Source organism: Bos taurus, chromosome 1 (genome assembly GCF_002263795.3).
Source record: "Bos taurus isolate L1 Dominette 01449 registration number 42190680 breed Hereford chromosome 1, ARS-UCD2.0, whole genome shotgun sequence".
NCBI lineage: Eukaryota > Metazoa > Chordata > Mammalia > Artiodactyla > Bovidae > Bos > Bos taurus.
The window spans coordinates 117465825-117488883 of record NC_037328.1 but is presented as its reverse complement, the minus strand read 5'-3'; the positions used below and the strand labels follow the sequence as shown (position 1 = coordinate 117488883).

General features: G+C 41.8%; 1 protein-coding gene across 3 annotated transcripts in view; it reads right to left on the bottom strand.

The window, feature by feature from the left end:
* Positions 1–5934: 5934 nt before the first annotated feature.
* The window catches only part of ERICH6 (glutamate rich 6), a 49802-nt gene continuing 32677 nt past the window's right edge, over positions 5935–23059 (bottom strand). Inside the window, exons 12-14 of one of the 3 annotated variants that reach the window (XM_024995916.2) lie at positions 22145–22300; positions 17819–18047; positions 5935–6308 (exon numbers count right to left, since the gene is read on the bottom strand). In XM_024995916.2, the coding sequence (XP_024851684.1) occupies positions 6255–6308; positions 17819–18047; positions 22145–22300 (439 nt within the window). In that variant the 3' untranslated portion in view covers positions 5935–6254. Of the gene's footprint in view, positions 6309–9726; positions 9998–16829; positions 17494–17818; positions 18048–22144; positions 22301–23059 lie in introns of those variants that run through there. The other 2 variants (XM_003585694.6, XM_059888909.1) reach the window with 2 other exon arrangements.

Below are 23059 nucleotides of genomic sequence, written 5' to 3'. Positions count from 1 at the left end.
ACAGTGTTTGTATTGTCAAAGCTTGGAAGTGTGTAGTGTGGAGTATTCCTCCCTGATTTTGGCATTGGGAAAAGAACCCAGGTAGTGGATGGATATTAGGAAAATATTTGCACATCTTTTTAAGATAAATATTACCTGTGTGCATTCTAGATGTTGATCTAAAATAAATAGACTGCCAGATATTTCTCTAACTAAAATGGTTTATTTTGGATCACAGCAAAGAATTATAGAGTCTGCAGCCATGTTGGGCCATGTGCAGGTTTCCACCCAATAAAAGGTAAAGAGAACTGTTTTACAGATGGGGGAAGGATCCTGGGAGGGTATAGGAAATAAAAGAGTCCATGGCTTTTCAGTGGGTCTTTGCCAGGAAACAAATCTTCTAGTTGGGCTCCGCTACCTTGTAGGACGTGAGAGCTGCCCCTTCTGGTCTCCCAGTTTTATTCCACTGAGGTTTCTGTTTAACGTTTTGTACAGATGATCCATGAATTGAATGAACTTGGGTAGAGAACATCTACGTTGTTCATGTTGAGCTCTGAATCTGGTCTCTAGAATTATGTAAGGGTACTCTTGCCTGGAAAATCCAGGAGCCTGGTAGGCTGCAGTCCATGGGGTCACCAAGAGTCGGACACAACTGAGCGACTTCACTTTCACTTTTCACTTTCATGCATTGGAGAAGGAAATGGCAACCCACTCCAGTGTTCTTGCCTGGAGAATCCCAGGGATGGTGGAGCCTGGTGGGCTGCCATCTATGGGGTTGCACAGAGTTGGACACGACTGAAGTGACTTAGCAGCAGCAGCAGCAGAGTTACAAAACAAGAATACAGTGTGTATTAAAGGAATATAACTTGTTCCTTAAGGAGAAAAGAAATTTCTAGGTTCCAGCCTGGTTCCCCACTCTACTTTCAAGAATTCAGTTAAAGCTTTTGCTGACTCATAGAATTGTTGTTTTCCCCAATAACTGCTTCAACTGTCTTTTCTATGTTTGTTTGCCTGCTTCTGGCTAGTCTTTTTTTTTTTTTTAGAACAATTTCAGATATTAAAAACATAAAGAATAATTAACGAGGGTCCATAAACTTACCACCTTGCTTAAGCAATAGTTAAAGGCCCTGCAGTCCTCTCCCCATACATAAACCTCCAGTGGCAAGCACCAGCCTGAAATTTGACATCTGTAATTCCCATGCCTTTCTTTATACTTTACCTGCATGGATATGTCGAGCTAAATGATATAAATGGTTGCTTTTGCATGCTTTAAAACTTTATATAAATAGAACAATACTGAACATATCCACAGAGAAGGCAATGGCACCCCACTCCAGTACTCTTGCCTGGAAAATCCCATAGACAGAGAAGCCTGGTAGGCTGCAGTCCATGGGGTCGCTAAGAGTCGGACATGACTGAGCGACTTCCCTTTCACTTTTCACTTTCATGCATTGGAGAAGGAAATGGAAACCCACTCCAGTGTTCTTGCCTGGAGAATCCCAGGGACGGCGGAGCTTGGTGGGCTGCTGTCTCTGGGGTCGCACAGAGTCGGACACGACTGAAGCGACTTAGCAGCAGCAGCAGCAAACATATCCATCTGCCCTCTTGATCTTTTCATTCAAAGTGAAGAGTTTTTGAGGGTTGTTCATATTGATTTAGGTAGGTCTAGTTCATTCATTTCACTGCTGTATGAAATTCCATTATATGGAATATGTCAGTTCAGGTTGCTTAACTAAGTGCCACAGACTGGATAGCTTACAAACACAATTTTATTTCTCACAGCTCTGGAGACTGGAAATGTGAGATCAGGGTTCCCCATAGTCACACTTTGGTAAGAGCCCTTTTCCAGCTTACAGACTACTTTTCTCTTTGGATTGAAGCCCCTCTACCCTCAATGCCTGGAGTAAAACCTGTGACCCTCCACCCATCTCTGCATGTTTGCGCAAATCATTGTGGCTTCTGTAAGTGCTTGGTCAAGGGTAGGGTTTGCTCAAGTCATCTCTGGCCGTTTCCTGCCAACCTGATGGGGTGGAAAATACCTCAAAGGCCGCTGAGCACATTTCACTTACTCATCTTCTGGACACAGTGACTCTATGGGCATCGTTTGAATTACCTGTGATTTCTGCAGTCACCCTACTTAAGGATTACTAATTGCCTTAGGCGGGGGAAATTCTGTGATTATTCTGAGACTGGTCAGTGACCCGCTCACCTTTGTGCCTCCCTCTTCAACCCTACATGACATTTAGTTCCTGGGCTGGGACAGGTGATCTGTTTTCGGTGCTCCCTATAATTCTACCTCTGCACTTACTCATTGTTTTGTCCTGGTCTCTTTTCCCCTGAGGATAGAGAAATGTGATTTTTAGCTTTGTATCACTAGTGGATGTCACAAAGTAGGCATGTAATAAATGCTTATTAAACAGGTGAAGAAATGAATGCGTGGTATAACCTCTAGATCTGGAATGAAAACCTGGTTTATTAGCACATTGAATCTGAAGAGAGACAGTGTGTGTGCCAGATGTTTCTGGTAGAAATTTGTAATCAGTGGCTATTTACGCTTGAGAAAACCAGATTTTCCACAGACTGGTAGATTGAACTACACTTGGGGCAGAGTCAATTTTAGTGTATTCTCAAACTCCACCATTAAGCACAAATAGAGCAGTGAAGAGACACCCAGAAGTTTGCTCCCTGGCCATGTCCATCCCAGATAGAGACTTTATTCATTCATCAGGTGTAAATATGTTTTCACATAAACAAGAGAGAAAGAGGCTGATTTTTTCCCCTAGTGTGTTGTCACTTTGCTTACTAGTTTCCCCACAAAAAGCCTGTGTTATTTGGAAAATGACTCAATGGGGCATCATCTCTGAGGAGTCTGGATGGATGTTACATAGTCATTTTCATCTTCCAATACAAGGATGTAAAAAGTGGATGCAGATAGTAGAGTTATCCCCCCGCCCCCCACAGGACTGACTCCTGTATGCATTGGTCAATGCTGGGTCACTACAGGTGTGACAGAGAAATGTACGTGATTCTCTTCCTAGCTGTGGACACAAGTAAGTCTTTTTATCACCTGAGTTTGATTTCCCAGTTTGGCTCAAATCAAGGTTTTCCTAATTCTTAGATTTTACTGTGTGTCATGGGGGAAAAACTGACACAGACACTCCCTCCAAGGAAGCATATAATTTGAGGAGTTCCCACTAGCTCATTGTCTGGAAAATCCCATGGACGGAGGAGCCTGGTGGACTACAGTCCATGGGGTCTCGAAGAGCTGGACACGACTGATGCGACTTAGCAGCAGCAGCAGCAGCACTAGCTCATTGGCTATCTTTGCATTATAGGTTGTCTTGAGCCAACTTTAACAAAGTCTTGGGCCAGCCTTTAACTTAGGCTTTGTCAAAGAGATGCATTTAAAATAAATTATTATGTATTTATGTATTTGGCTGTCCTGTGTCTTAGTTGCAGCATATGGGATCTAGTTCCCTGATTAGGGATTGAACCTGGGCCCCCTGCATTGGGAGCACAGAGTCTTAGCCACTGGACCACCAAGGAAGTCCCAAAGGGATGCATTTTGGAAATAACTTTACTCTTCATACTATTTTCTTATTACCTGAATTATATTCACCTATTTAAAAATTGTTTTTCTATATTGACTATATTCTGAAAATATTTCTTATATTGTTTCTGGAATAAGGTAGAGTTTAAACAAAATATACATACATGATCTTTGTTGTCTCACAGGAAAATGAGAGAATGATCCTGATAAATTACTTGGATTAAGTGAAGTCTTAATTACCCTTTCGGTATTTTCTAACATAGCTTTAAAAAAGGACTGTGCAGTTTCTATGTTTATAAAAAATGATCATTAAAGTCGGAGAAGGCAATGGCACCCCACTCCAGTATTCTTGCCTGGAAAATCCCATGGACGGAGGAGCCTGGTAGGCTGCAGTCCTTGGGGTTGCTAAGAGTCGGACATGACTGAGCGACTTCACTTTCTCTTTTCACTTTCATGCATTGGAGAAGGAAATGGCAACCCACTCCAGTGTTCTTGCCTGGAGAATCCCAGGGATGGGGGAGCCTGGTGGGCTGCCATCTCTGGGGTCGCACAGAGTCGGACACGACTGAAGTGACTTAGCATAGCATAGCATCATTAAAGTATAATATTTGCTTCCTCAAAATGTAACATTGGCATCCAAAATTTTACCAATTTTATTTAGATACATCTATTGAAACAAGTTAAACTCTGAAAGCTTTTGCTTTATTCATTCACGAAGGCAATGGCACCCTACTCCAGTACTCTTGCCTGGAAAATCCCATGGATGGAGGAGCCTGGTGGGCTGCAGTCCATGGGGTCACTAAGAGTCAGACACGACTGAGTGACTTCACTTTCACTTTTCACTTTCCTGCATTGGAGAAGGAAATGGCAACCCATTCCAGTGTTCTTGCCTGGAGAACCCCAGGGACGGGAAGCCAGGTGGGCTGCCCTCTATGGGGTCGCACAGAGTCAGACATGACTGAAGCAACTTAGCAGTAGTAGCAGTAGCAGCATTTTTCATAAAGTGGTAGTACATTTACCAGTGAAAATGGAAATTAGTACTAAAGTTTCATGAGATATTTGTTTCCAGTTCACTAAGAAATAGTGTGCATTTAGTTTTTTGACTTATTTTGTGGCTCTCTATTTAATAGAGTTTAACTTTCTACAGCTTTTCTTGGGGAGTAGAAATCCAGTTTTCTTCCTCTTTCAAAATTCTTATTGGAAATGACTAAATTCCCTTGTTTGAGAGGCTTCTGTTTTCGTTTTCCAAAAACACACCCATACACAAATACAGGAAAAGGACTGGAAAGAAAGCACAACATTAGAGATGGATATCTCCATCTAGTGAGACTGCTTTCAAAATCTTTATGCTTTAGTGGTAATCACTTTGTAATGTACAGAAACATCCAATCACTACGATGTGCTCCTGGAACTAACATAGTATTGCAGGGCAAATATATGTCAATAAAACACATAAAATCTTTATACGGTTGACCCTTGAACAACAGGTGTTCGAACTACTCAGGTCCACTTGTGCGGGGAATTTTTTCAGTAGTACCACCACAAACTCCTCTGTTCTCAAGTGTGTCAAATCCACAGATGCAGAACTGCTGATCTAGAGGAACTGTGGCTCCTGAGGCACGCTGGATGCAGAGAAACTGAAGGTAGGGCTGCTACTGCTAAGTCACTTCAGTCGTGTCCGACTCTGTGCGACCCCATAGACAGCAGCCCACCAGGCTCCCCCGTCCCTGGGATTCTCCAGGCAAGAACCCTGGAGTGGGTTGCCATTTCCTTCTCCAATGCATGAAAGTGAAAAGTGAAAGTAAATCACCCAGTCGTGTCCGACTCTTAGTGATCCCATGGACTGCAGCCTACCAGTCTCCTCCATCCATGGGATTTTCTAGGCAAGAGTACTGGAGTGGGCTGCCATTGCCTTCTCCAGAAGGTAGGGAGGGGTGACTAAAAATAATACTCTCCCTCTCTCCTTTTTTTTTTTTTTTCCCAGTATGTGGAGGGTTGGTGCCCCTTAGTCCAGCTGTTCAGGGGTCAGCTATATTTTTTTTTCTGTAATCTTGCATCATTTCTACAGTGAGTTGATATGACTTTTTGTTTTTTTTGCCCGCCCCTTGTGGCGTATGGAATCTTAAGTTTTCTGATGTACGGAATCCACGCTCTCCACAGTGAAAGTGCAGATTCCCAACTACTGGACTGCTACGAAATTCCCTGGTATGACTTTGATTAGCAGGAAAACCTAGCAAGGAAATGCACTCTGGAACATACTGCTCACTCACTATTAGAGCTGCATAGATGCCAATACACTGGACATGTCTCTTATGTTTCAATCCCCTAGGGCTTTGCTGACGTTGCTGCCAGCTTTACCTGAAGCAAAAAGTTTTCATTTCTTCTTCTTTTTTTTTTTTAAATAATTTTTATTTATTTTATTATTTACTTTTGGCTGGGCTAGGTCTTCGCTGTTGCAGGCCGGCTTTCTCTAGCTGCTGTGAGCAGGAGTTATGGTACATCCGCTTCTCACTGCGGTGGCTTCCCCTGTTGCAGAGCACAGGTTCTAGCATGCTGGAGCTTCAGCAGTTGTGGGTCTCTGGCTCTAGAGCACAGGCTCAGTAGTTGTGGCACATGGGTTTAGTTACTTCTGGGCACGTGGGATAGAACTCGTGTCCCCTGCACTGGCAGACAGATTCTTATCCACTGCACTGCCAGGGAAGTCCAAAAGTTTTCATTTCTTTCCTCATCTGTTACACTGATGTGCATATGTGTATCTTCTCAAAGATGATAATTTTATCTGTTCAAAATTGTACACATAAAATTTAAAATATGCATAAGCAAAATAAAATGATAATCCTGAGATCAGGAATAAAAGAATACAAGGATTTGTAGTACTACTGTAAGCTTTAAGTATATTAATAATTCCTTTGAAATTTACAAATGGGCAGACCTACAGACTTAGAGTGTTTTCTTCTCTCTCAATTTATGCAGCATTACCATATGACAACTTTATGGCTAGAAGAGTTTAATTTTTTTCTTATGTCAAACTGTAATTGATTTGTAATATTTTATTATTTTCAGATACAAAGTGATTTGGTTATATATAATCTATGCATTTATGTATATTCTTTTTAAAAATTATTTTCCATTATAGGTTATTACAAGATATTGACTATAGTTCTTTGTAAAAGTGAAAGAAAGTGAAAGTGAAGTCACTCAGTCATGTCCGACTCTTTGCAACCCTATGGACTGTAGCCTACCACGCTCCTCTGTCCATGGGATTTTCCAGGTGAGAGTACTGGAGTGGGTTGCCATTTTCTTCTCCAGAGGATCTTCCCAACCCAAGGATCGAACCTGGGTCTCCCACATTGTAGGCAGATGCTTTACCATCTGAGCTACCAAGGAAGTCAATAAATCCTTGTTTAGCTATTTTATATATGGCAATGTGTATCTGTTAATCCTATACTCCTGATTTTCCCCTACTTCCCCTTCTCCTTTGGTAATCATAAATTTGTTTATGTCTGTGAGTTTGTTTCTGGTTTGAAAATAAGTTGATTTGTACTATTTTTTTAGATTCTACATATAAGTGATATCGTATGATATGTGTCTTTCTCTGATTTGCTTCACTTAGTATGATAATCTCTAGGTCCATCCACGTTGCTTGCTGCAAATGGTATTTATTTCATTCCTTTTTGTGGCTGAGTAATATTCCATTGTATATATGTACCGTATCTTCTAGGTTGCTTCCTTGTCTTGGCTATTGCAAATAGTGCTGCTGTGAACATTGGGGTGTATGAACTTTTTGAATTAGAGTTTTCATCTTTTCCAGATATATGCCCAGGAGTGGGACTGCTAGATCATATGGTACCTCTATTTTTAGTTTTGTGTTTATTTTTTTAAAGAATCTCCATGCTGTTCTCCAGCATGAAGTGGCTGCACCAATTTACATTCCCACCAACAGTATAAGATGGTTCCCTTTTCTCCACACTCTCTCCAGCATTTATTATTTGTGACTGGAGTGGGGTGACACCTCATTGTAGTCTCAATTTGCATTTCTCTAATAATTAGTGATGTTGAGAATCTTTTCATGTGTTTGTCGGCCATCTGTATATCTTCTTTGGTGAAATGTCTATTTAGGTTTTCTGCCCATTTTTTTAAAATTGGGTGGTTTGTTTTTTGATATTGAGTTGTATGAGCTGTTTGTATATTTTGGAAATTAAGCTCTTGTTAGTTGCATTGTTAGCAAATATTTTCTCCCAGTTAGTAGGTTGTCATTTTGTTTATGGTTTCCTAGAAAAGTTTAATTTTTTTGAAGAGGTTTTTATTGTGAAAAATGAGAAAAAAAATACCCTATGAATTAACAGAGTAGATTATTTAAAAAAACCCACCAAGTTTACTTTAAACAGCCATGTGAAAAAACAGGCATTGATAAATAAAGTCTATGGCATATCTCAATATACTTTGGGATGCAGATATCCAAAGTAAAATTTATCACTGTTGTTTTTAACAACTGAAACCCTTAAATAACAACTGCCTTAAAAAAATTTTTTTATAGAAGTTAATTTACAATGTTGTGTTAGTTAATGGGGTATAGTAAAGTCATTTGGTTATACACATATGTTTTCTTTTTCATATTCTTTTCCATTATGGTTTATTACAGGATATTGAATAGTTCTCTATACTATACAATGAGACCTTGTTCATCTGTTTTATATGTAATACTTTGTATCTGCTAATCCCAAACTCCTAATTCATCCCTCCCCCACCCTGCCTTCACCCTTTGGTAACATAAGTTTGTTAAAAAAAAAAAAAAAAAGATGGTGAATGGATTAATACCAAAGCCAACCCTCAGTCTCCCAGTAGCTCACCCACTTCCTGCGGCCCAGCACTCAGCCCTCCCTGGGACACCTCATCCTTCCACTCCTGTGCCCTTCAGCCCTTCCCCATGCTTCCTCAGCAGCCTCTTAGTAGGAAAGCAATATGATTTAGTCCTAACACTAATGAATAACTAGCAGCTAGATTTACTTCCTCTTGCTGCTGCTGCTAAGTCACTTCAGTCGTGTCCAACTCTGTGCGACCCCAGAGACGGCAGCCCACCAGGCTCCCCCGTCCCTGGGATTCTCCAGGCAAGAACACTGGAGTGGGTTGCCATTTCCTTCTCCAATGCATGAAAGTGAAAAGTGAAAGTGAAGTCGCTCAGTTGTGTCCGACTCTTGGCGACCCCATGGACTGCAGCCTACCAGGCTCCTCTGTCCGTGGGATTTTCTAGGCAAGAGTACTGGAGTGGGGTGCCATTGCCTTCTCCTCTTGCTACACACACTTAAACACCAAATCTGTTATCACTGTAAGGAATGGCCCCTCCTACGAGATTCCTCCCTCTCCCAAGAATAGAGAACTGGGAAGTCAGGAAGTTCAGGAGAGGGCAGGCTGGGCATTCCAGTCTTTAGGGCTCTCCACCTAAAGACTCTCACCTCTGCTTTCTGCTCTTAAGTAATTTTATCACTGAGCAGAGGCTGCTGTGCTGTGCTGTGCTATCCCTGTGGATCCAGCAAATCCCTCCTCCCTCCCCTCAGAAGGGGAAAGACACGTGGTCCCATAATCCTTTGCCAGTGGGATCCCACTATGGTTCCCCAGGGAGATGCACCTGCCTGAGGTGTGGGAGGTGGAAGAGGAGCAGCGGCCGTTGCTCACTTCTGGCAGGAGGGTGGCCTTTGCAGGATGGCAGTTGTTTGCCATTCCCGCATTGGAGTGTGAGTAGCTCCTGCCACTCTCTCCCTGGGTGCTGTTGGCTTTGTGACTTCCTGCTGCTGCTGCTGCTGCTAAGTCACGTCAGTCATGTCCGACTCTGTGTGACCCTGTAGACGGCTTCCTGAGATTCCCTCATTTTCCCAAATAGCAGAGCTGTTCCTTGACCTTCACTTTCCCAGCTTTTCCGGAGGTTGTGAAAGCACCTGCTCCCTCCCTGCTTTCTGTTTTCCTGATGGAACTCTGACTGAAAAATAAGGCCTTTGGCTGACTTACTTATTCTCTGTTGTCCCCAAAGTCAGTGGTTTAGTTTTCTGACCAAGAGTGCAAACCAGGGATGACTCAGGATGTGCTCCAAATTTGTAATAAAGCCCATTTCTTGGTATTTCCTAGTCATTGTATACACTTTTCTTGAGATCTCCCACACTGCCTCCCAGAAAAACACAGCAGAACAAATGAAAGCACCATCATCGTTTGTTAAATGTTTTCATTTATCATAGCTGCTATTGTTGTTATTATGTCTTGCTTCATACCAGAATTGTGACAAAGGGCAATTAGTTTTAGAGAAAGTGAAGAAAGGTAGGAAGGTTGCTTTAATTTTTCCCAAACCTGGCTGGAGGGGAAATTCACACATCCTTCCAGTTTATGAAACAGGCGTCGGATCTTTATTAAACTGGCCAGCAGAAGAAGGTCATCCCCGTTCAGGTATCGGAGCGCTGGAATCTCCTTAGCATTTAGCAGCTTTTCAGCAAAGAGAAAGAGAAAGGAAGCTCAGGGTTCCATGTGGAAATAGTGACTGCAGAAGCAGGAGGTGGGAGGAGGCAAGAGGCAACACTAGTTAGGGGCTGGAGTCTTCTGTGAGTCTGCTGCTGCTGCTACGTCACTTCAGTCGTGTCCAACTCTGTGTGACCCCATAGGCAGCCCACCAGGCTCCCCTGTCCCTGTGATTCTCCAGGCAAGAACACTGGAGTGGGTTGCCACTTCCTTCTCCAATGCATGAAAGTGAAAAGTGAAAGTGAAGTCGCTCAGTTGTGTCCGACTCTTGGCGACCCCATGGACTGCAGCCCACCAGGCTCCTTCGTCCATGGGATTCTCCATGCAAGAGTACTGGAGTGGGGTGCCATTGTTATCTATAAATAGGGGCAGTGGTATTAATTCTGATCTGAACAGGAATGATCTCTGGAGATTTGAGAGACTAGCGCAGACCAGACCAAACAGAATTTGCATATTTTCTTTCAAATGCTTACTACGCATTCAAGTCATTATAACAGCATATACTATTTCACCAGCATCTATTGAGGGGAGCACAGAAATGCTATAGTTATCCTGTCCCTGGGACACACCCAGTGTGAAGTGAGTACTGGTTTGGAGGCTGGGAAGGTGGTGGGGAGCACCTGAGCTGGGCTTTCCAGAAGGCCCCGGGATGACTGACACTCCTTTTCTTCTCCCAAATGTGCCCCCACCTCCAGGAGCTGCTGCACATGAACATCCCCAAGACCCTTCCTTGCCCTCTGTGCTGCCCATGTCCTCTCAGCCTTGGGTGACCCAGGCTGATGCTGTCTCCTCGAGCTGCAGGAAGGTCAAAGGTCCCCAGCCTTGCTTGGAATGTTTCCAAGGCTGAGCTTTAGGACCAGCCCAGGAGGGGCATGTAGCCTCAGTGGGGTGGGCTAAAGCAAGCCCATCTGCTACCTCCTGCAGGCAGAGTGGCCACTTATTCACCTGCCAGAGATGTGAGATCACAGTATTCTGCATTTTCACCCCTCCCCACATTGGAAGGAAGGGAGGGAGAAAGGAAAGAGGGATGGGGGAAGGAGGTTAAGATAGCTGAGAAATGAAGGGTGAATCACCATTTTTAGTTTTCTTCAATCCCAAATCCCATAAAATAGGAAACATTTTCAGAGAGTAAATCAATAGGAAATAGGAAAGATTTTCATCAGCAGGAATAATCTTAAGGAATTCCTGAAAATTGAGAAGCAGCTGGGACCACTGAGAGATCAATGATCAAATGAATGCACTGGTCCAGAGCACACATATTCTGAGCTCAAAGGCAAGTGAATATCAGGATGGCATTTCAGGCAAAGAGCGTTAAGAGGGAAACATATTGATGATGTTAAATTTTTTTCGTCAAAATAGAAACAAAAACCCTCAGTGATACTCTGAGTCACACAATGGACACAAAGCTGAAGGGCCAATAGGTGAGCTGACCCACGGGTGAAAGGTGTAACTCACCATGAAGACAACGCCTTGAATTTCCTAACCACAGAACTTCAAGACAGACAAAGCAAAACCTGATAGAAATTACAGGAAAAAACAGACAAATTCACAGTTCTACTGGGATATTTTCATACATCTCTCAGAAATAAACCAACAATATAAGAAGAAAAGGATATAGAGAGAAGTATGAAGAGAACAATTAAACATACGTTATACAATTTGTGCCAATAAACATGCAACCATTTGGGGGGTCAAATATACATGGAACAGTCACAAATTATGTCATCAACTACAAAGAAAATATCCCTGCATTCTAAACAGCAAGAACAAATGTAAGCCATATTCCTTGACCATTTAGAAGTTCATGAGAAAAGGTAGCAAATTTAAAAAACCTTATTTGAAAGTTCAGTAATTACTGAGTTGAAGAAATCAAAATAGAACTCATAGACTATATAGAAGTGAAAGAAAACAAGAGCACTATATGAGTCCCATGGTAGGGGTGGGGTGGGGGTGCTGGGAGTTTACACAGGGTGGTCAGGAAAGGACTCTGAGAGCAGAACCTGAGGGAGGTGCTAAGTGGGGTATGGGACATTTTAGGTTGAGGGAACAGCAAGTGCAAAAGCCCTGCGGCAGTGATGTGCATGGCATTGTCCACAACAGCAAAAAGGCCATGGTGGCTAGGGCAAAGTGGGTAGGAAAAGAGGACCACAGAGAAATATTAAAAAAGGAAGTCCAGATCATGTATAGTATTGTAGGTGTTTTATAGGATCTTGGCTTTTACTCTGAGTAACGTTAGAAGTCACAGTTAGACCATTTTCATTAGTCGCTAGGTATTTTTTGATTTCCTCTGATTTCTTCAGTGATCCAATGGTTGTTTAGTAGCAGATTGTTTAGCTTCCATGTGTTTGTGTTCTTTACAGTTTTTTTCTTGTGGTTTATTTCTAATCTTATGGCTTTGTGATTGGAAAAGATGTTTGATATGATTTCAATTTTCTTAAATTTACCGAGGCTGACTTTGTGGCCCAGCATGTGGTCAATCCTGGAGAATGTTCCATGTGTACTTGTGAAGAACATGTATTCTGCTGCTTTTGGATGGAATGCCCTATAAATATCAATTACGCTTTCAAAATATCACTCTTACTATCATGATAGAATTGACTTTGGGAAGAGTGGAAGCTGGGACACTCGGGAGGAGGCTGTTGTAATAATTTAAACAAGATGGATTAAGTAGATACATGAGGCAGACGGGGTGACAGTAATGAAGGATGCAAGCAGTGTTGGAATCTGGTGACAAGTTGGTGGTGGCGTTTAGAGGACTTGCAGATGAAAGACGTGGGGTTGTGAAATAGAGAAGAGAGGACCAACCCCAAAGTTTTGGGTCTGAGCAACTGAAAGAAAGGTGTTGCCATTTCCTGAGATGGAGAAGACCGAAGGTAGAATATGCCTTCCAATGTCATTTTACTCTGTGAAGTTCTTAATACCCTTTAGATGCCAGATGGAGATGCAGGGTTGGAATCAGAGATATGCAAGTTTAAAGTTCCTGGGAGATCCACCTGGAGATCAAAGGAGGGGTTATCAGCAAGCAGATGGCATTTCAGGACAGAAACCTAATGAGATCACCTAGGGAGTTAGTACAGAGAGAGAAGAGGTGAGCCCAATGACAGGCCCTGGAGCCTTTCAATATTTAAAAGAGGGGAGATGAAGAAAATAGGCAAAGAAAAATGAGGAGTAGCCCCTGAGGTGGAAGTAAAATCAAAGCAGAGTAACTCCTGGAAGCAAGGGAGGAAATGCTTCTGGGGGGAGGGGGTGAGAAACTATGTGTGCCCATTGCCACTGAGAGGGCATTAGATTTAGCATATGGTAACCACAGTAAACGTGTAATGCTATGCAACAACCGAATAGACAAATTTACTTGGATATGTAGACATGAAAGATATTCCATTTAACTTGTGGAAAACAAAAACAAATAGAACAAGTCTAATAGTACAATCAGTGTGCTGCTGCTGCTGCTGCTAAGTCGCTTCAGTCGTGTCCGACTCTGTGCGACCCCATAGATGGCAGCCCACCAGCCTCCCCCGTCCCTGGGATTCTCCAGGCAAGAACACTGGAGTGGGTTGCCATTTCCTTCTCCAATCACGAAAGTGAAAAGTGAAAGTGAAGTCGCTTAGTCGTGCCTGACTCTTAGCAACCCCAAGGACTGCAGCCTACCAGGCCTCTCCATCCATGGGATTTTCCAGGTCAGAGTACTGGAGTGGGTTGCCATTGCCATCTCCGACAATCAGTGTAGTCAGATGCAATTTTTATTTTAAAAAGATGTATATGAATAATTTATAAATATATAGAAAAGAGAAATACACACCAAATTTTCAATGTGATTACCTTTGGGAAGAGGATTAGAATAGAAGAAAGGATGGAAGGGAAGAATATCGTTTTTAACTCTTTTATGTCTATATTATTCGAATCTTCAAATATAACAGTGTATTCACATGTCACTTTTGCAATTTTAAAAAACTGAAAGGGTAATTATGAGGATGATGAGAAAAGCAAACGTTTTTAACATCAGATTCTTTTGCACCAACTCTTTTTCAAAACTCATTTCGAAGAAGAGAGGCGAGGAGAAAGAGACAGAGCATTTTTGACATTTTTGGTAAGGATGCATTTACCATGAATGTATTGAACCAAAAAGAGGCTATATTGTAGATTTCTAACCAAGGAAGAAACTTGTTTGGACTTGCCAGCTGACTGCAGTAGCTAGATCAACTGGAAGCCGCTTGAATATTGCTTAGCACAGCGTGGACCCTCGCTCTCTGTTGACTGAATCTGAAGTCTTCCTTTTGTTTGGTGCTTATAAAATATCCCTGCCTATGGGGAATCCTGAAGTCATATTTCCACTTGCTTAAATGTATAGATGTTTTAGAAACTGAAGATGTCTTTGAAGTTTGGAGCCATCTCTTCCTTGAATGATTGATGAAACAAGGTCCTCAGAGTTTAGGATACTTATTCAAAGTCACATATTATGTATGTTCTATATATAGTCACTCGGTCGTGTCTGACTTTGTGACCCCATGGACTACAGCACACCAGGCTTCCCTGTCCTTCACCAACTCCTGGAGCTTGCTCAAACTCATGTCCATCAAGTGAGTGATGCCATCCAACCATCTCATCCTCTGTCACCTCCTTCTCCTCTTGCCCTCAATCTTTCCCAGCATCAGGGTCTTTTCCTATGAGTTGGCTCTTCGCATCAGGTGGCCAAAATATTGGCGTTTCAGCTTCAACATCAGTCCTTCCAATGAATATTAAGGGTTGACTTCCTTTAGGGTTGACTGGTTTGATCTCATTGCACCCCAAGGGACTCTCAAGAGTCTTCTCCAGCAACCCAGTTTGAAAGCATCAGTTCTTCAGTGCTCACCCTTCTTTATGGTCCAGTTCTCACATCCATACATGACTACTGGAAAAACCATAGCTTTGGCAAGGTGGACCTTTGTCAGCAAAGTAATGTCTCTGCTTTCTAATACGCTAAGTTGGTCATAGCTTTTCTTCCAAGGAGCAAGTGTCTTTTAATTTCATGACTGCAGTCACCATCTTCAGTGATTTTGGAGCCCCCCAAAATAAAGTCTTTCACTGTTTCCATTGTTTTCCCATCTATTTGTCATGAAGTGATGGGACCAGATGCCATCTTAGTTTTCTGAATGTTGAGTTTTAAGCCAAGTTTTTCACTCTCCTCTTTCACTTTCATCAAGAGGCTCTTTAGTTCTTCTCCACTTTCTGCCATAAGGGTGGTGTCATCTGTGTGTCTGAGGTTATTGATATTTCTCCTGGCAACCTTAATTCCAGCTTGTACTTCATCCAGCCCAGCATTTCACATGATGTACTCTGCATATAAGTTAAATAAGCAGGGTGACAATATACAGCCTTGACGTACTTCTTTCCTGATTCGGAACCAGTCTGTTGTTTCATGTCCAGTTCTAACTGTTGCTTCTTGACCTGCATACAGATTTCTTAGGAGGCAGGTAAACTGGTCTGGTATTCCCATCTCATTAAGAATTTTCCACAGTTTGTTGTGATCTACACAGTCAAAGGCTTTGGCCACAGTCAATAAAGCAGAAGTAAATGTTTTTCTAGAACTCTCTTACTTTTTCGATGATCCAACGGATGTTGGCAATTTGATCTCTGGTTCCTCTGCCTTGTCTAAAATCCAGCTTGAATATCTGGAAGTCACGGTTCACGTACTGTTGAAGCCTGGCTTGGAGAATTTTGAGCATTACTTTGCTAGCATGTGTTGAGTTGTATGGCTCAGATGGTAAAGCGTCTGCCTGCAATGACTTGATTGACCCTGGGTCAGGAAGACCCCCTGGAGAAGGAAATGGCAACCCACTCCAGTACTCTTGCCTGGAAAATCCCATGGACGGAGGAGCCTGGTGGGCTACATCCATGGTGTCGCAGAGTCGGACACGACTGAGCAACTTCACACTTTGCTAGCATGTGAGATGAGTGCAATTGTGCAGTAGTTTGAACATTCTTTGGCATTGCCCTTCTTTGGGATTGGAATGAAAACTGACCTTTTCCAGTTCTGTGGCCACTGCTGTTTTCCAAATTTGCTGGCATACTGAGTGCAGCACTTTCACAGCATCATCTTTTAAGATTTGAAATAGCTCAACTGGAATTCCATCACACCTCCACTAGCTTTGTTCATAGTGATGCTTCCTAAGGCCCACTTGACTTTGCATTCCAGGATGTCTGGCTCAAGGTGCATGATCACACCATCATGGTTATCTGGGCTATGAAGATCTTTTTTGTATAGTTCTGTGCATTCTTGCCACCTCTTCTTAATATCTTCTGCTTCTATTAGGTCCCTACCATTTCTGTCCTTTATTGAGCCCATCTTTGCATGAAATGTTCCCTTTTTATCTCTAATTTTCTTGAAGAGATCTCTAGTCTTTCCCATTCTATTGTTTTCCTCTATTTCTTTGCATTGATTACTGAGGAAGGCTTTCTTATCACTCCTTGCTATTCTTTGGAACTCTGCATTCAAATGGGTATATCTTTCCTTTGCTCCTTTGCCTTTCACTTCTCTTCTTTTCTCAGCTATTTGTAAGGCCTCTTCAGACAACCATTTTGCCTTTTTGCATTTCTTTTTCTTGGGGATGGTCTTGATCACTGCCTCCTGTGCAATGTCACAAACCTCCGTCCATAATTCTTCAGGCACTCTGTCTATCAGATCTAATCCCTTGAATCTGTGTATATACATGTAATCCCTTTTATATACATGTAATCCGTTTATATACATGTAATTTTAATACATCTAATCCCTTGAATCTATACATATACATGCATACATATCTCAGCTTTACAGATATAATCGACAAATTCTACATCTCTATTGGGGCTTGCTTGGGAAATTCCATGGACAGAGAAGGTTGGTGGGCTACATCCATAGGATTGCAAAAGAGCTGGACAGGACTTAGCGACTAAACAACAACAACAAACATCTCTCTTGGGCTATCATTTATTAAGTAGTTGGTGCCAAGAAACATGCTAAGCACTTTATATTCTCATTGAATCGTCACAGCAATCAATAATATAATGGAGGAGTCATCCCCATTTTATAGGGGAGGGCACTGAAGTTCAAGTTCACCAGCTTAGCTAAGTGGCAGATTTGAGGTTTGAAACTATGTCCTATAACCTGAAGTGTGTGTTCTTAACCATCGTGCAGCACTGCTGGTCACTGAGAGTGTTCTTTGGGCCATGCCCTGGGTGGTGTAGAGAAATCAGTAATAAAGAGATTCTATCCTGCAGGAGCTCACGCTCACCATCCAGTAGGAAAGGCAGCCCCGAAGGCAAGTAAGGCGCATAGTTCAATAGTTCAGCAAGCTCGCACATGGACAACCTCGAGAAGGACACGATTGACCTTGTTTGGACAAAGGGCAAGGAGGTCTGGGAAGTGTCTCTAAGGAAACAGGGCTTGTGCTGGGTCTTGAACATGGTCAGAACCCAGGTCTCCTGACCCAGCCAAAGGCTTTCAGCTAGAACACAGAGAAAAACAATATAAAATACTAAAACCAAAACCTCAAAGCTGCACTACTCATAGAGTAGACACACAGTAAATGTTATTTGGAATCAAGTTTGAACTAAAAAGGAATTTGAGGAAGAAGAAATAATAAGGCTGTCTCAATTCCATATGAATTCAATTCAATTCCATATAAAACTTTCACTGTTTTTTCCTTGAATTTCAAAATTCACAGTGGTGCACAGTAGATTACACATGAGTATAATCTGTCAGTAATAACACTAACATTATTTTACTCTTATTATTTAAATGCTTTAAAATGTTTATAAAAACGGACCTACCTTCACTTTGGTTCCGACACTGATTCTTGCCTGTTGGCCCATTGCTAGAAAAGTGATTGAAATCTTGTCTTGTTCTAAGATACGGATTCCAACATAATGGTTCAAAGCCAGAAACACAGGTTTAAATGAAACAAAGGGTGAGGAAATGACGGAACTTGACCAATTCCAAGCCCTTACTCTGTTGCCAGCTTGATCTGAATATTGACCACCCAAGATATTGATGTATACCCTGAGGAAAAGGAAATTAAAAATCATAAACAGGAACATTATAATTCAACCTTGAAATTAGCTCTACCACTTGCTAACCAAAGAGAGTAGCAGTTTATACTAGCCAACAGCTTATGACTTCCCTGATGGCTCAGTGGTAAAGAATCCACCTGCAGTGCAGGGGACAGAGGAGACATGAGTTCAGTCCCTGGGTCAGGAAGATTCCCTGGAGTAGGAAATGGCAACCTTCTCCACCATTCTTGCCTGGAAAATCCCATGAACAGAGGAACCTGCTGGGTTACAGTCCATGGGGTCACAAAGAGTTGGACACAACTACACACACACACGATGTGCACAATAGCATATGAATAATGGAAAACCTCATATAATCATAGGAGCCATAATACTGTGACAGAATTCTATACTAATTTGAAGTACTGGGTATAGTTTAAGACCTAGTGATAAACCAAAATGTGTCCACAGGTGAAACCAGGATGATAAAGGGATTGATGTGCTGGGGAGGATTAACAGGGAGCAGGGAAGATTTAGTCTGGACATGAGAAAACACAAGAAGGCAGGCTCTGCCTGGAAGACGGGTGAGGACTGGTGCTTAGACGTTTCCTGTGCCAGTAGGGATATCAGTGAGTGTAAGCTCTAGGAAAGGCTGTACTGGCCTCAGTACTGAGACTTGTTTTCTAACAGCAACTGGGGGGCTAGGACTTCTAGGATATCAAGGCTGGTGTGGGTAGAAAGGGCTCAGGGAACATCTTTGAGATCACTGTGGTTGATCCCAGTAATGGAGTAGAAGGGGGAACTGACACCAGCCAGGCGCCCCAATCTCTCAGAGTCACTAATGCCACATTTTACTACATTACCAACAGAAGCAGCCCTGTACCATCTGAGATCTGGTGTCACTGGTGACTGCCATTGTATTCCATGAGCTCCTCTGCACTCTCTATCACATTCTTCCATCTCAGCTCACCATGTGTTTCTCAGGGAGAGAGGATAGGTATGTGCTGGGAGCCAGCGTGAGGCACTCCGCCCGTGGCAAAGGTCATGAGGAAGGAGGCTCGGCATACGCAAAGGCGGGATCAAGCCTCAGGAGTCCCCCTGGAAATTCTCGAGCATCTACCCCCAAAACCAGAGTCTGCCTACTTTCTGCTTTGTGCTCTCACCTACACCTCTGACTTTACGGGGGGCTGTCTCCCATTACCTCTCTCTGAAAAAAAGAGTTAACTTACAGCTCCAGTTAATAAACTTCCTAGGTGTGATAGTGTTTCAACCTACAAACTCCTTTGCAAGTCCTCTAGCCTGCCTGAATAGGTTTTTCTGGCCACATGTGATTGCTCAGAGCAACTGTGAGAGGCATGAGATGTTCTAAACTGTCTAAATACAGATTCCTTTGAGCAGTTAAAAGATTGATTAGAAATTGTATTGGTGAAGGGTTTTTCACTTGTTGGGCCAATGTTTGCTGCGAAGTTTCCATATCCTTTACCTGCTGTGTCCCTGGCAGTGTATTGATTAATATAATTGGTGTAAGTAGTAGCTTTAATGTTTGTAACCTTGGACCCTTGAGTTAATTCTTTTTCTTGTTACAGCCCACCACACCTTTGCCCTGTAGGAATGCAACTTTATCTAATGCTTCTGGAGGGTGGCGCCTGACTAATCACCTTTAGAGAAAAATAAGTTTTCTGAAGAAAGGGTCTTAAAATGTTAACAGGCCTCTGGGCCAGAAGATGATGCAAATCACCTAAACTTTTGCATATGATAAGTTTGCAGGAAGAAAGCCTGGCTTACTGCATGACTCTACCCCGTCCCCCATTATCCTCTATGCATAACTTAAGGTATAAAAACTACTTTGGAAAATAAAGTGCGGGCCTTGTTCACTGAAGCTTGGTCTCCCCATGTCGTTCTTTCTCTCACCTTCTGGCTGAATTATTCAGCCTCTTTTCTCCACTGAATTTTCCTGCTGAGCTATCCTTATTCTATTACTCTTTATATCCTTAATTAACATTTAATTAACCAATTGTTTCCTGATCCTCGCCGACGCCGTCCCCGCTTCGAATTCCCTGGATCCACCGGGGCTGGACCCCGGCAGGTAGGGTTCTAGGTACTTAGAAAGTTGGCTTAATTTGATAATAAGTTATTTTTTTAAATCAGATGAACCAGCTATGAGGGCCCCCTAGAGTAAGATAACTCAAGTCTTATTTCCCAATTTTGAGTAGTAGCAGTAGTCTAATAGCAAAAATACAAATGAGAAATTGAGGTGGTTTTCTTATTGTTTCTGGGAAGGAGATTTAGTTTTATCATGCTATGTAGGCGAAGAAAACATTTGGTTAAAATTATCTGTATAAATTGTTTATTAAATAAACTTTGAGTCCATGGCATTTACATAGCATGTAGTAGCAAAGATTCAGGGTGTGCCTTCAAGGAACTTCAATCCTACAGGAGAGGTGGGCTTGCTATACAAGAGGCTATGAGGGTGTTAAGGAGCCATGTCAGGGGGCCCAGAGTTCATTTGGTGGGTAGGAAGGGTTCATTGGTTCAGAAAAGTCCTAGAAGCCAGTGAATATTTGGTGACAATTAATATTGTGCCTTAGCAAATAAATGTAATACAGAATTACTGCTGTTATTGTTCAGTTGTCAACTCGTGTCTGACTCTTTTGCCACCCCACAGACTAAGGCCTGCCAGGCTCCTCTGTCCATGGAGTTTTCCAGGCAAGAATACTGGAGTGGGTTGCCATTTCCTTCTCCAGGGGATCTTCTCAACCCAGGGATCAAACCCAGGTCTCCTGCATTGGCAGGCAGATTGTTTACCACTCAGACACCAAGGAAGCCCCACAGAATTGCTACTGAACACTGAAGGACAAGTAGAAATCCTCCAATATAATTGGGGATAATGGTTTGACTACTCCTTTGAACTATAAGTGCAATATTAATAGGTCCCTGCATCCTAACTTTCTCAAGTACCGGCAAAGTGTTCAAACTTTTGTCAATTTATTGGCAGAGTTTCTCAAGATGAGATTGTTATACTTGTAAATAGTTTAAAGGCAGAGAATATCTCTTTCTGAAAAACTTAAAAAGTTGAAATTGTATTTGAAGTTAGAACCCAAATTTCACTTTCTCAGGCTAAATGAAATAATACAAGGTCACAGAGCATATAGTAGATCAAAGGCATCAGGACCTTAATCGCTAGAGATTTTGTTTGTATATTGTTGTTAAGAATTAATTGTTAAAGAATTATATAGTTGCTCATAGGAAAAGTGCTGTTCACTGTGGCTACGGGGTGCCTTGTTGTTTAGTCACTAAGTTGTATCTGACTCTTTTTGTGACCCCATGGACTGTAATCCACCAGGCCCCTCTGTTCATGGCGTTTCCCAGACAAGAATACTGGAGTGGGTTGCCATTTCCTTCTCCAATGGGATGCCTACTTGTTAGGACTATATCTCAAACAACAACAGAGTATGACAGCTGTCTGTTGCGAATTATTTCCACTGATGAGCCCAGCATTTAGGCTAAAGAGAGACTGCTGGGTTTATATCTCACATCCCTAGAGTGGCCATATAATTTATCTAGAGGGTTTTTTTTCCTAATATTAAAATTGTACAGCTATATTTTCTTGCTGCTTATAGAAAAAATATGATGAGCTTTGTTTTATGTAACTGCCTGGGATTTTTCCACTGCATATGGGATGACATAAATAAAAAACTTCTCTGAATTGAACATTCCTATCCTACAACCACTAATTTAAATAAATCTTCTTAAATTCATTTTTGTCTTTCTAGTTATAAGATGAATAAAATCTGGCGATCTAATGTATAGCACAGTGATTTTCATTAACACTGCAGTTATGTAGTTGAAAGTTGCTAAGACAGTGGATCTTAAATGTCTTAGAAAGAAATGGTAATTATGTGACATGATGCAGTTGTTAGTTAGCTAATGCTACAGAGGTAATCATTTTGCACCATATAAGTGTATCAAATCAATAACCATTGTACACTTGTAACTTACCTAGTATACGTCAGTTATATTTCAAAAAAGTTGAAAAAACAAAAGGAAAAATAAAATTTCATGAAACTTGAGAAACAAAATGCCTGCAGGAGGAATCTAGAAGCCTACCAGACATTTCCATTGGGATGATAGCAGGAACTTCTACCAGAAGAATCTAGCAATGCCAGGATTGCAGGGTTAGTGGGCATGTCTTCTTGGACTATACAAGTGAAACCATTTATCTTGTTGGGCACTCGGATGATGGCTAGGTTTCCAGATGGGTAACTGAGATCAGTTAAGGTCATTTGAGTTATTCTAATGGTCTTTGACTAGCCTGAGAATAAATTTAACTTATGAGAGAGTCCTTTAAAGCTATAAAGCATTCTGAAAATGAATGGGAAGCACCGTTAATTACTAAAAAATTTTATGCTTTGTGTGTGCATCAAAATATATTTATGAGACACAAAAATCCTCACCAAAAATACCAGCAAATGGAATCTAGCAAAATATAAAAAGGATTATATGTACAACGACAAACCGGAGTCCATCCCAGGAATGCAAGGTTGGATTACCATCTAAAAATAAATTAATGGGAACATACTACATTGATAGAGAAAAGAGCAAAAACAGAGATGATCATTGCAACAGACACAGAAGAAGCATCTGACAAAATCCAATACCTTATCGTGATAAATGACTCAATGAACTAGGAATAGAAAGGAACCTCCTCAACCAAATAAGTCATGTCTAACAAAAACCCACAGTTAACGTCACACTTACTGATGGCAGACTAGGTGTTTCCCCCCTAAGGTCAGGAAGCAAACAAAAATGTCCACTCTCCCCACTTCCATTCAACCTCATGCTGGAGGTTCCAATCAGGAAAATATTATGGAAGAAAAAGAAATGAAGGCACCTATATTGGAAATAGAAGAAGTAAACTATCTCTAAGTGCAGAAAACATGCTCTTGTATAAAAGAAAATCCTAAGGGAAGTGCAAAACAATGTCATAGAACTAACAAAAGAGTTCAGTAGGATTGTAAACTA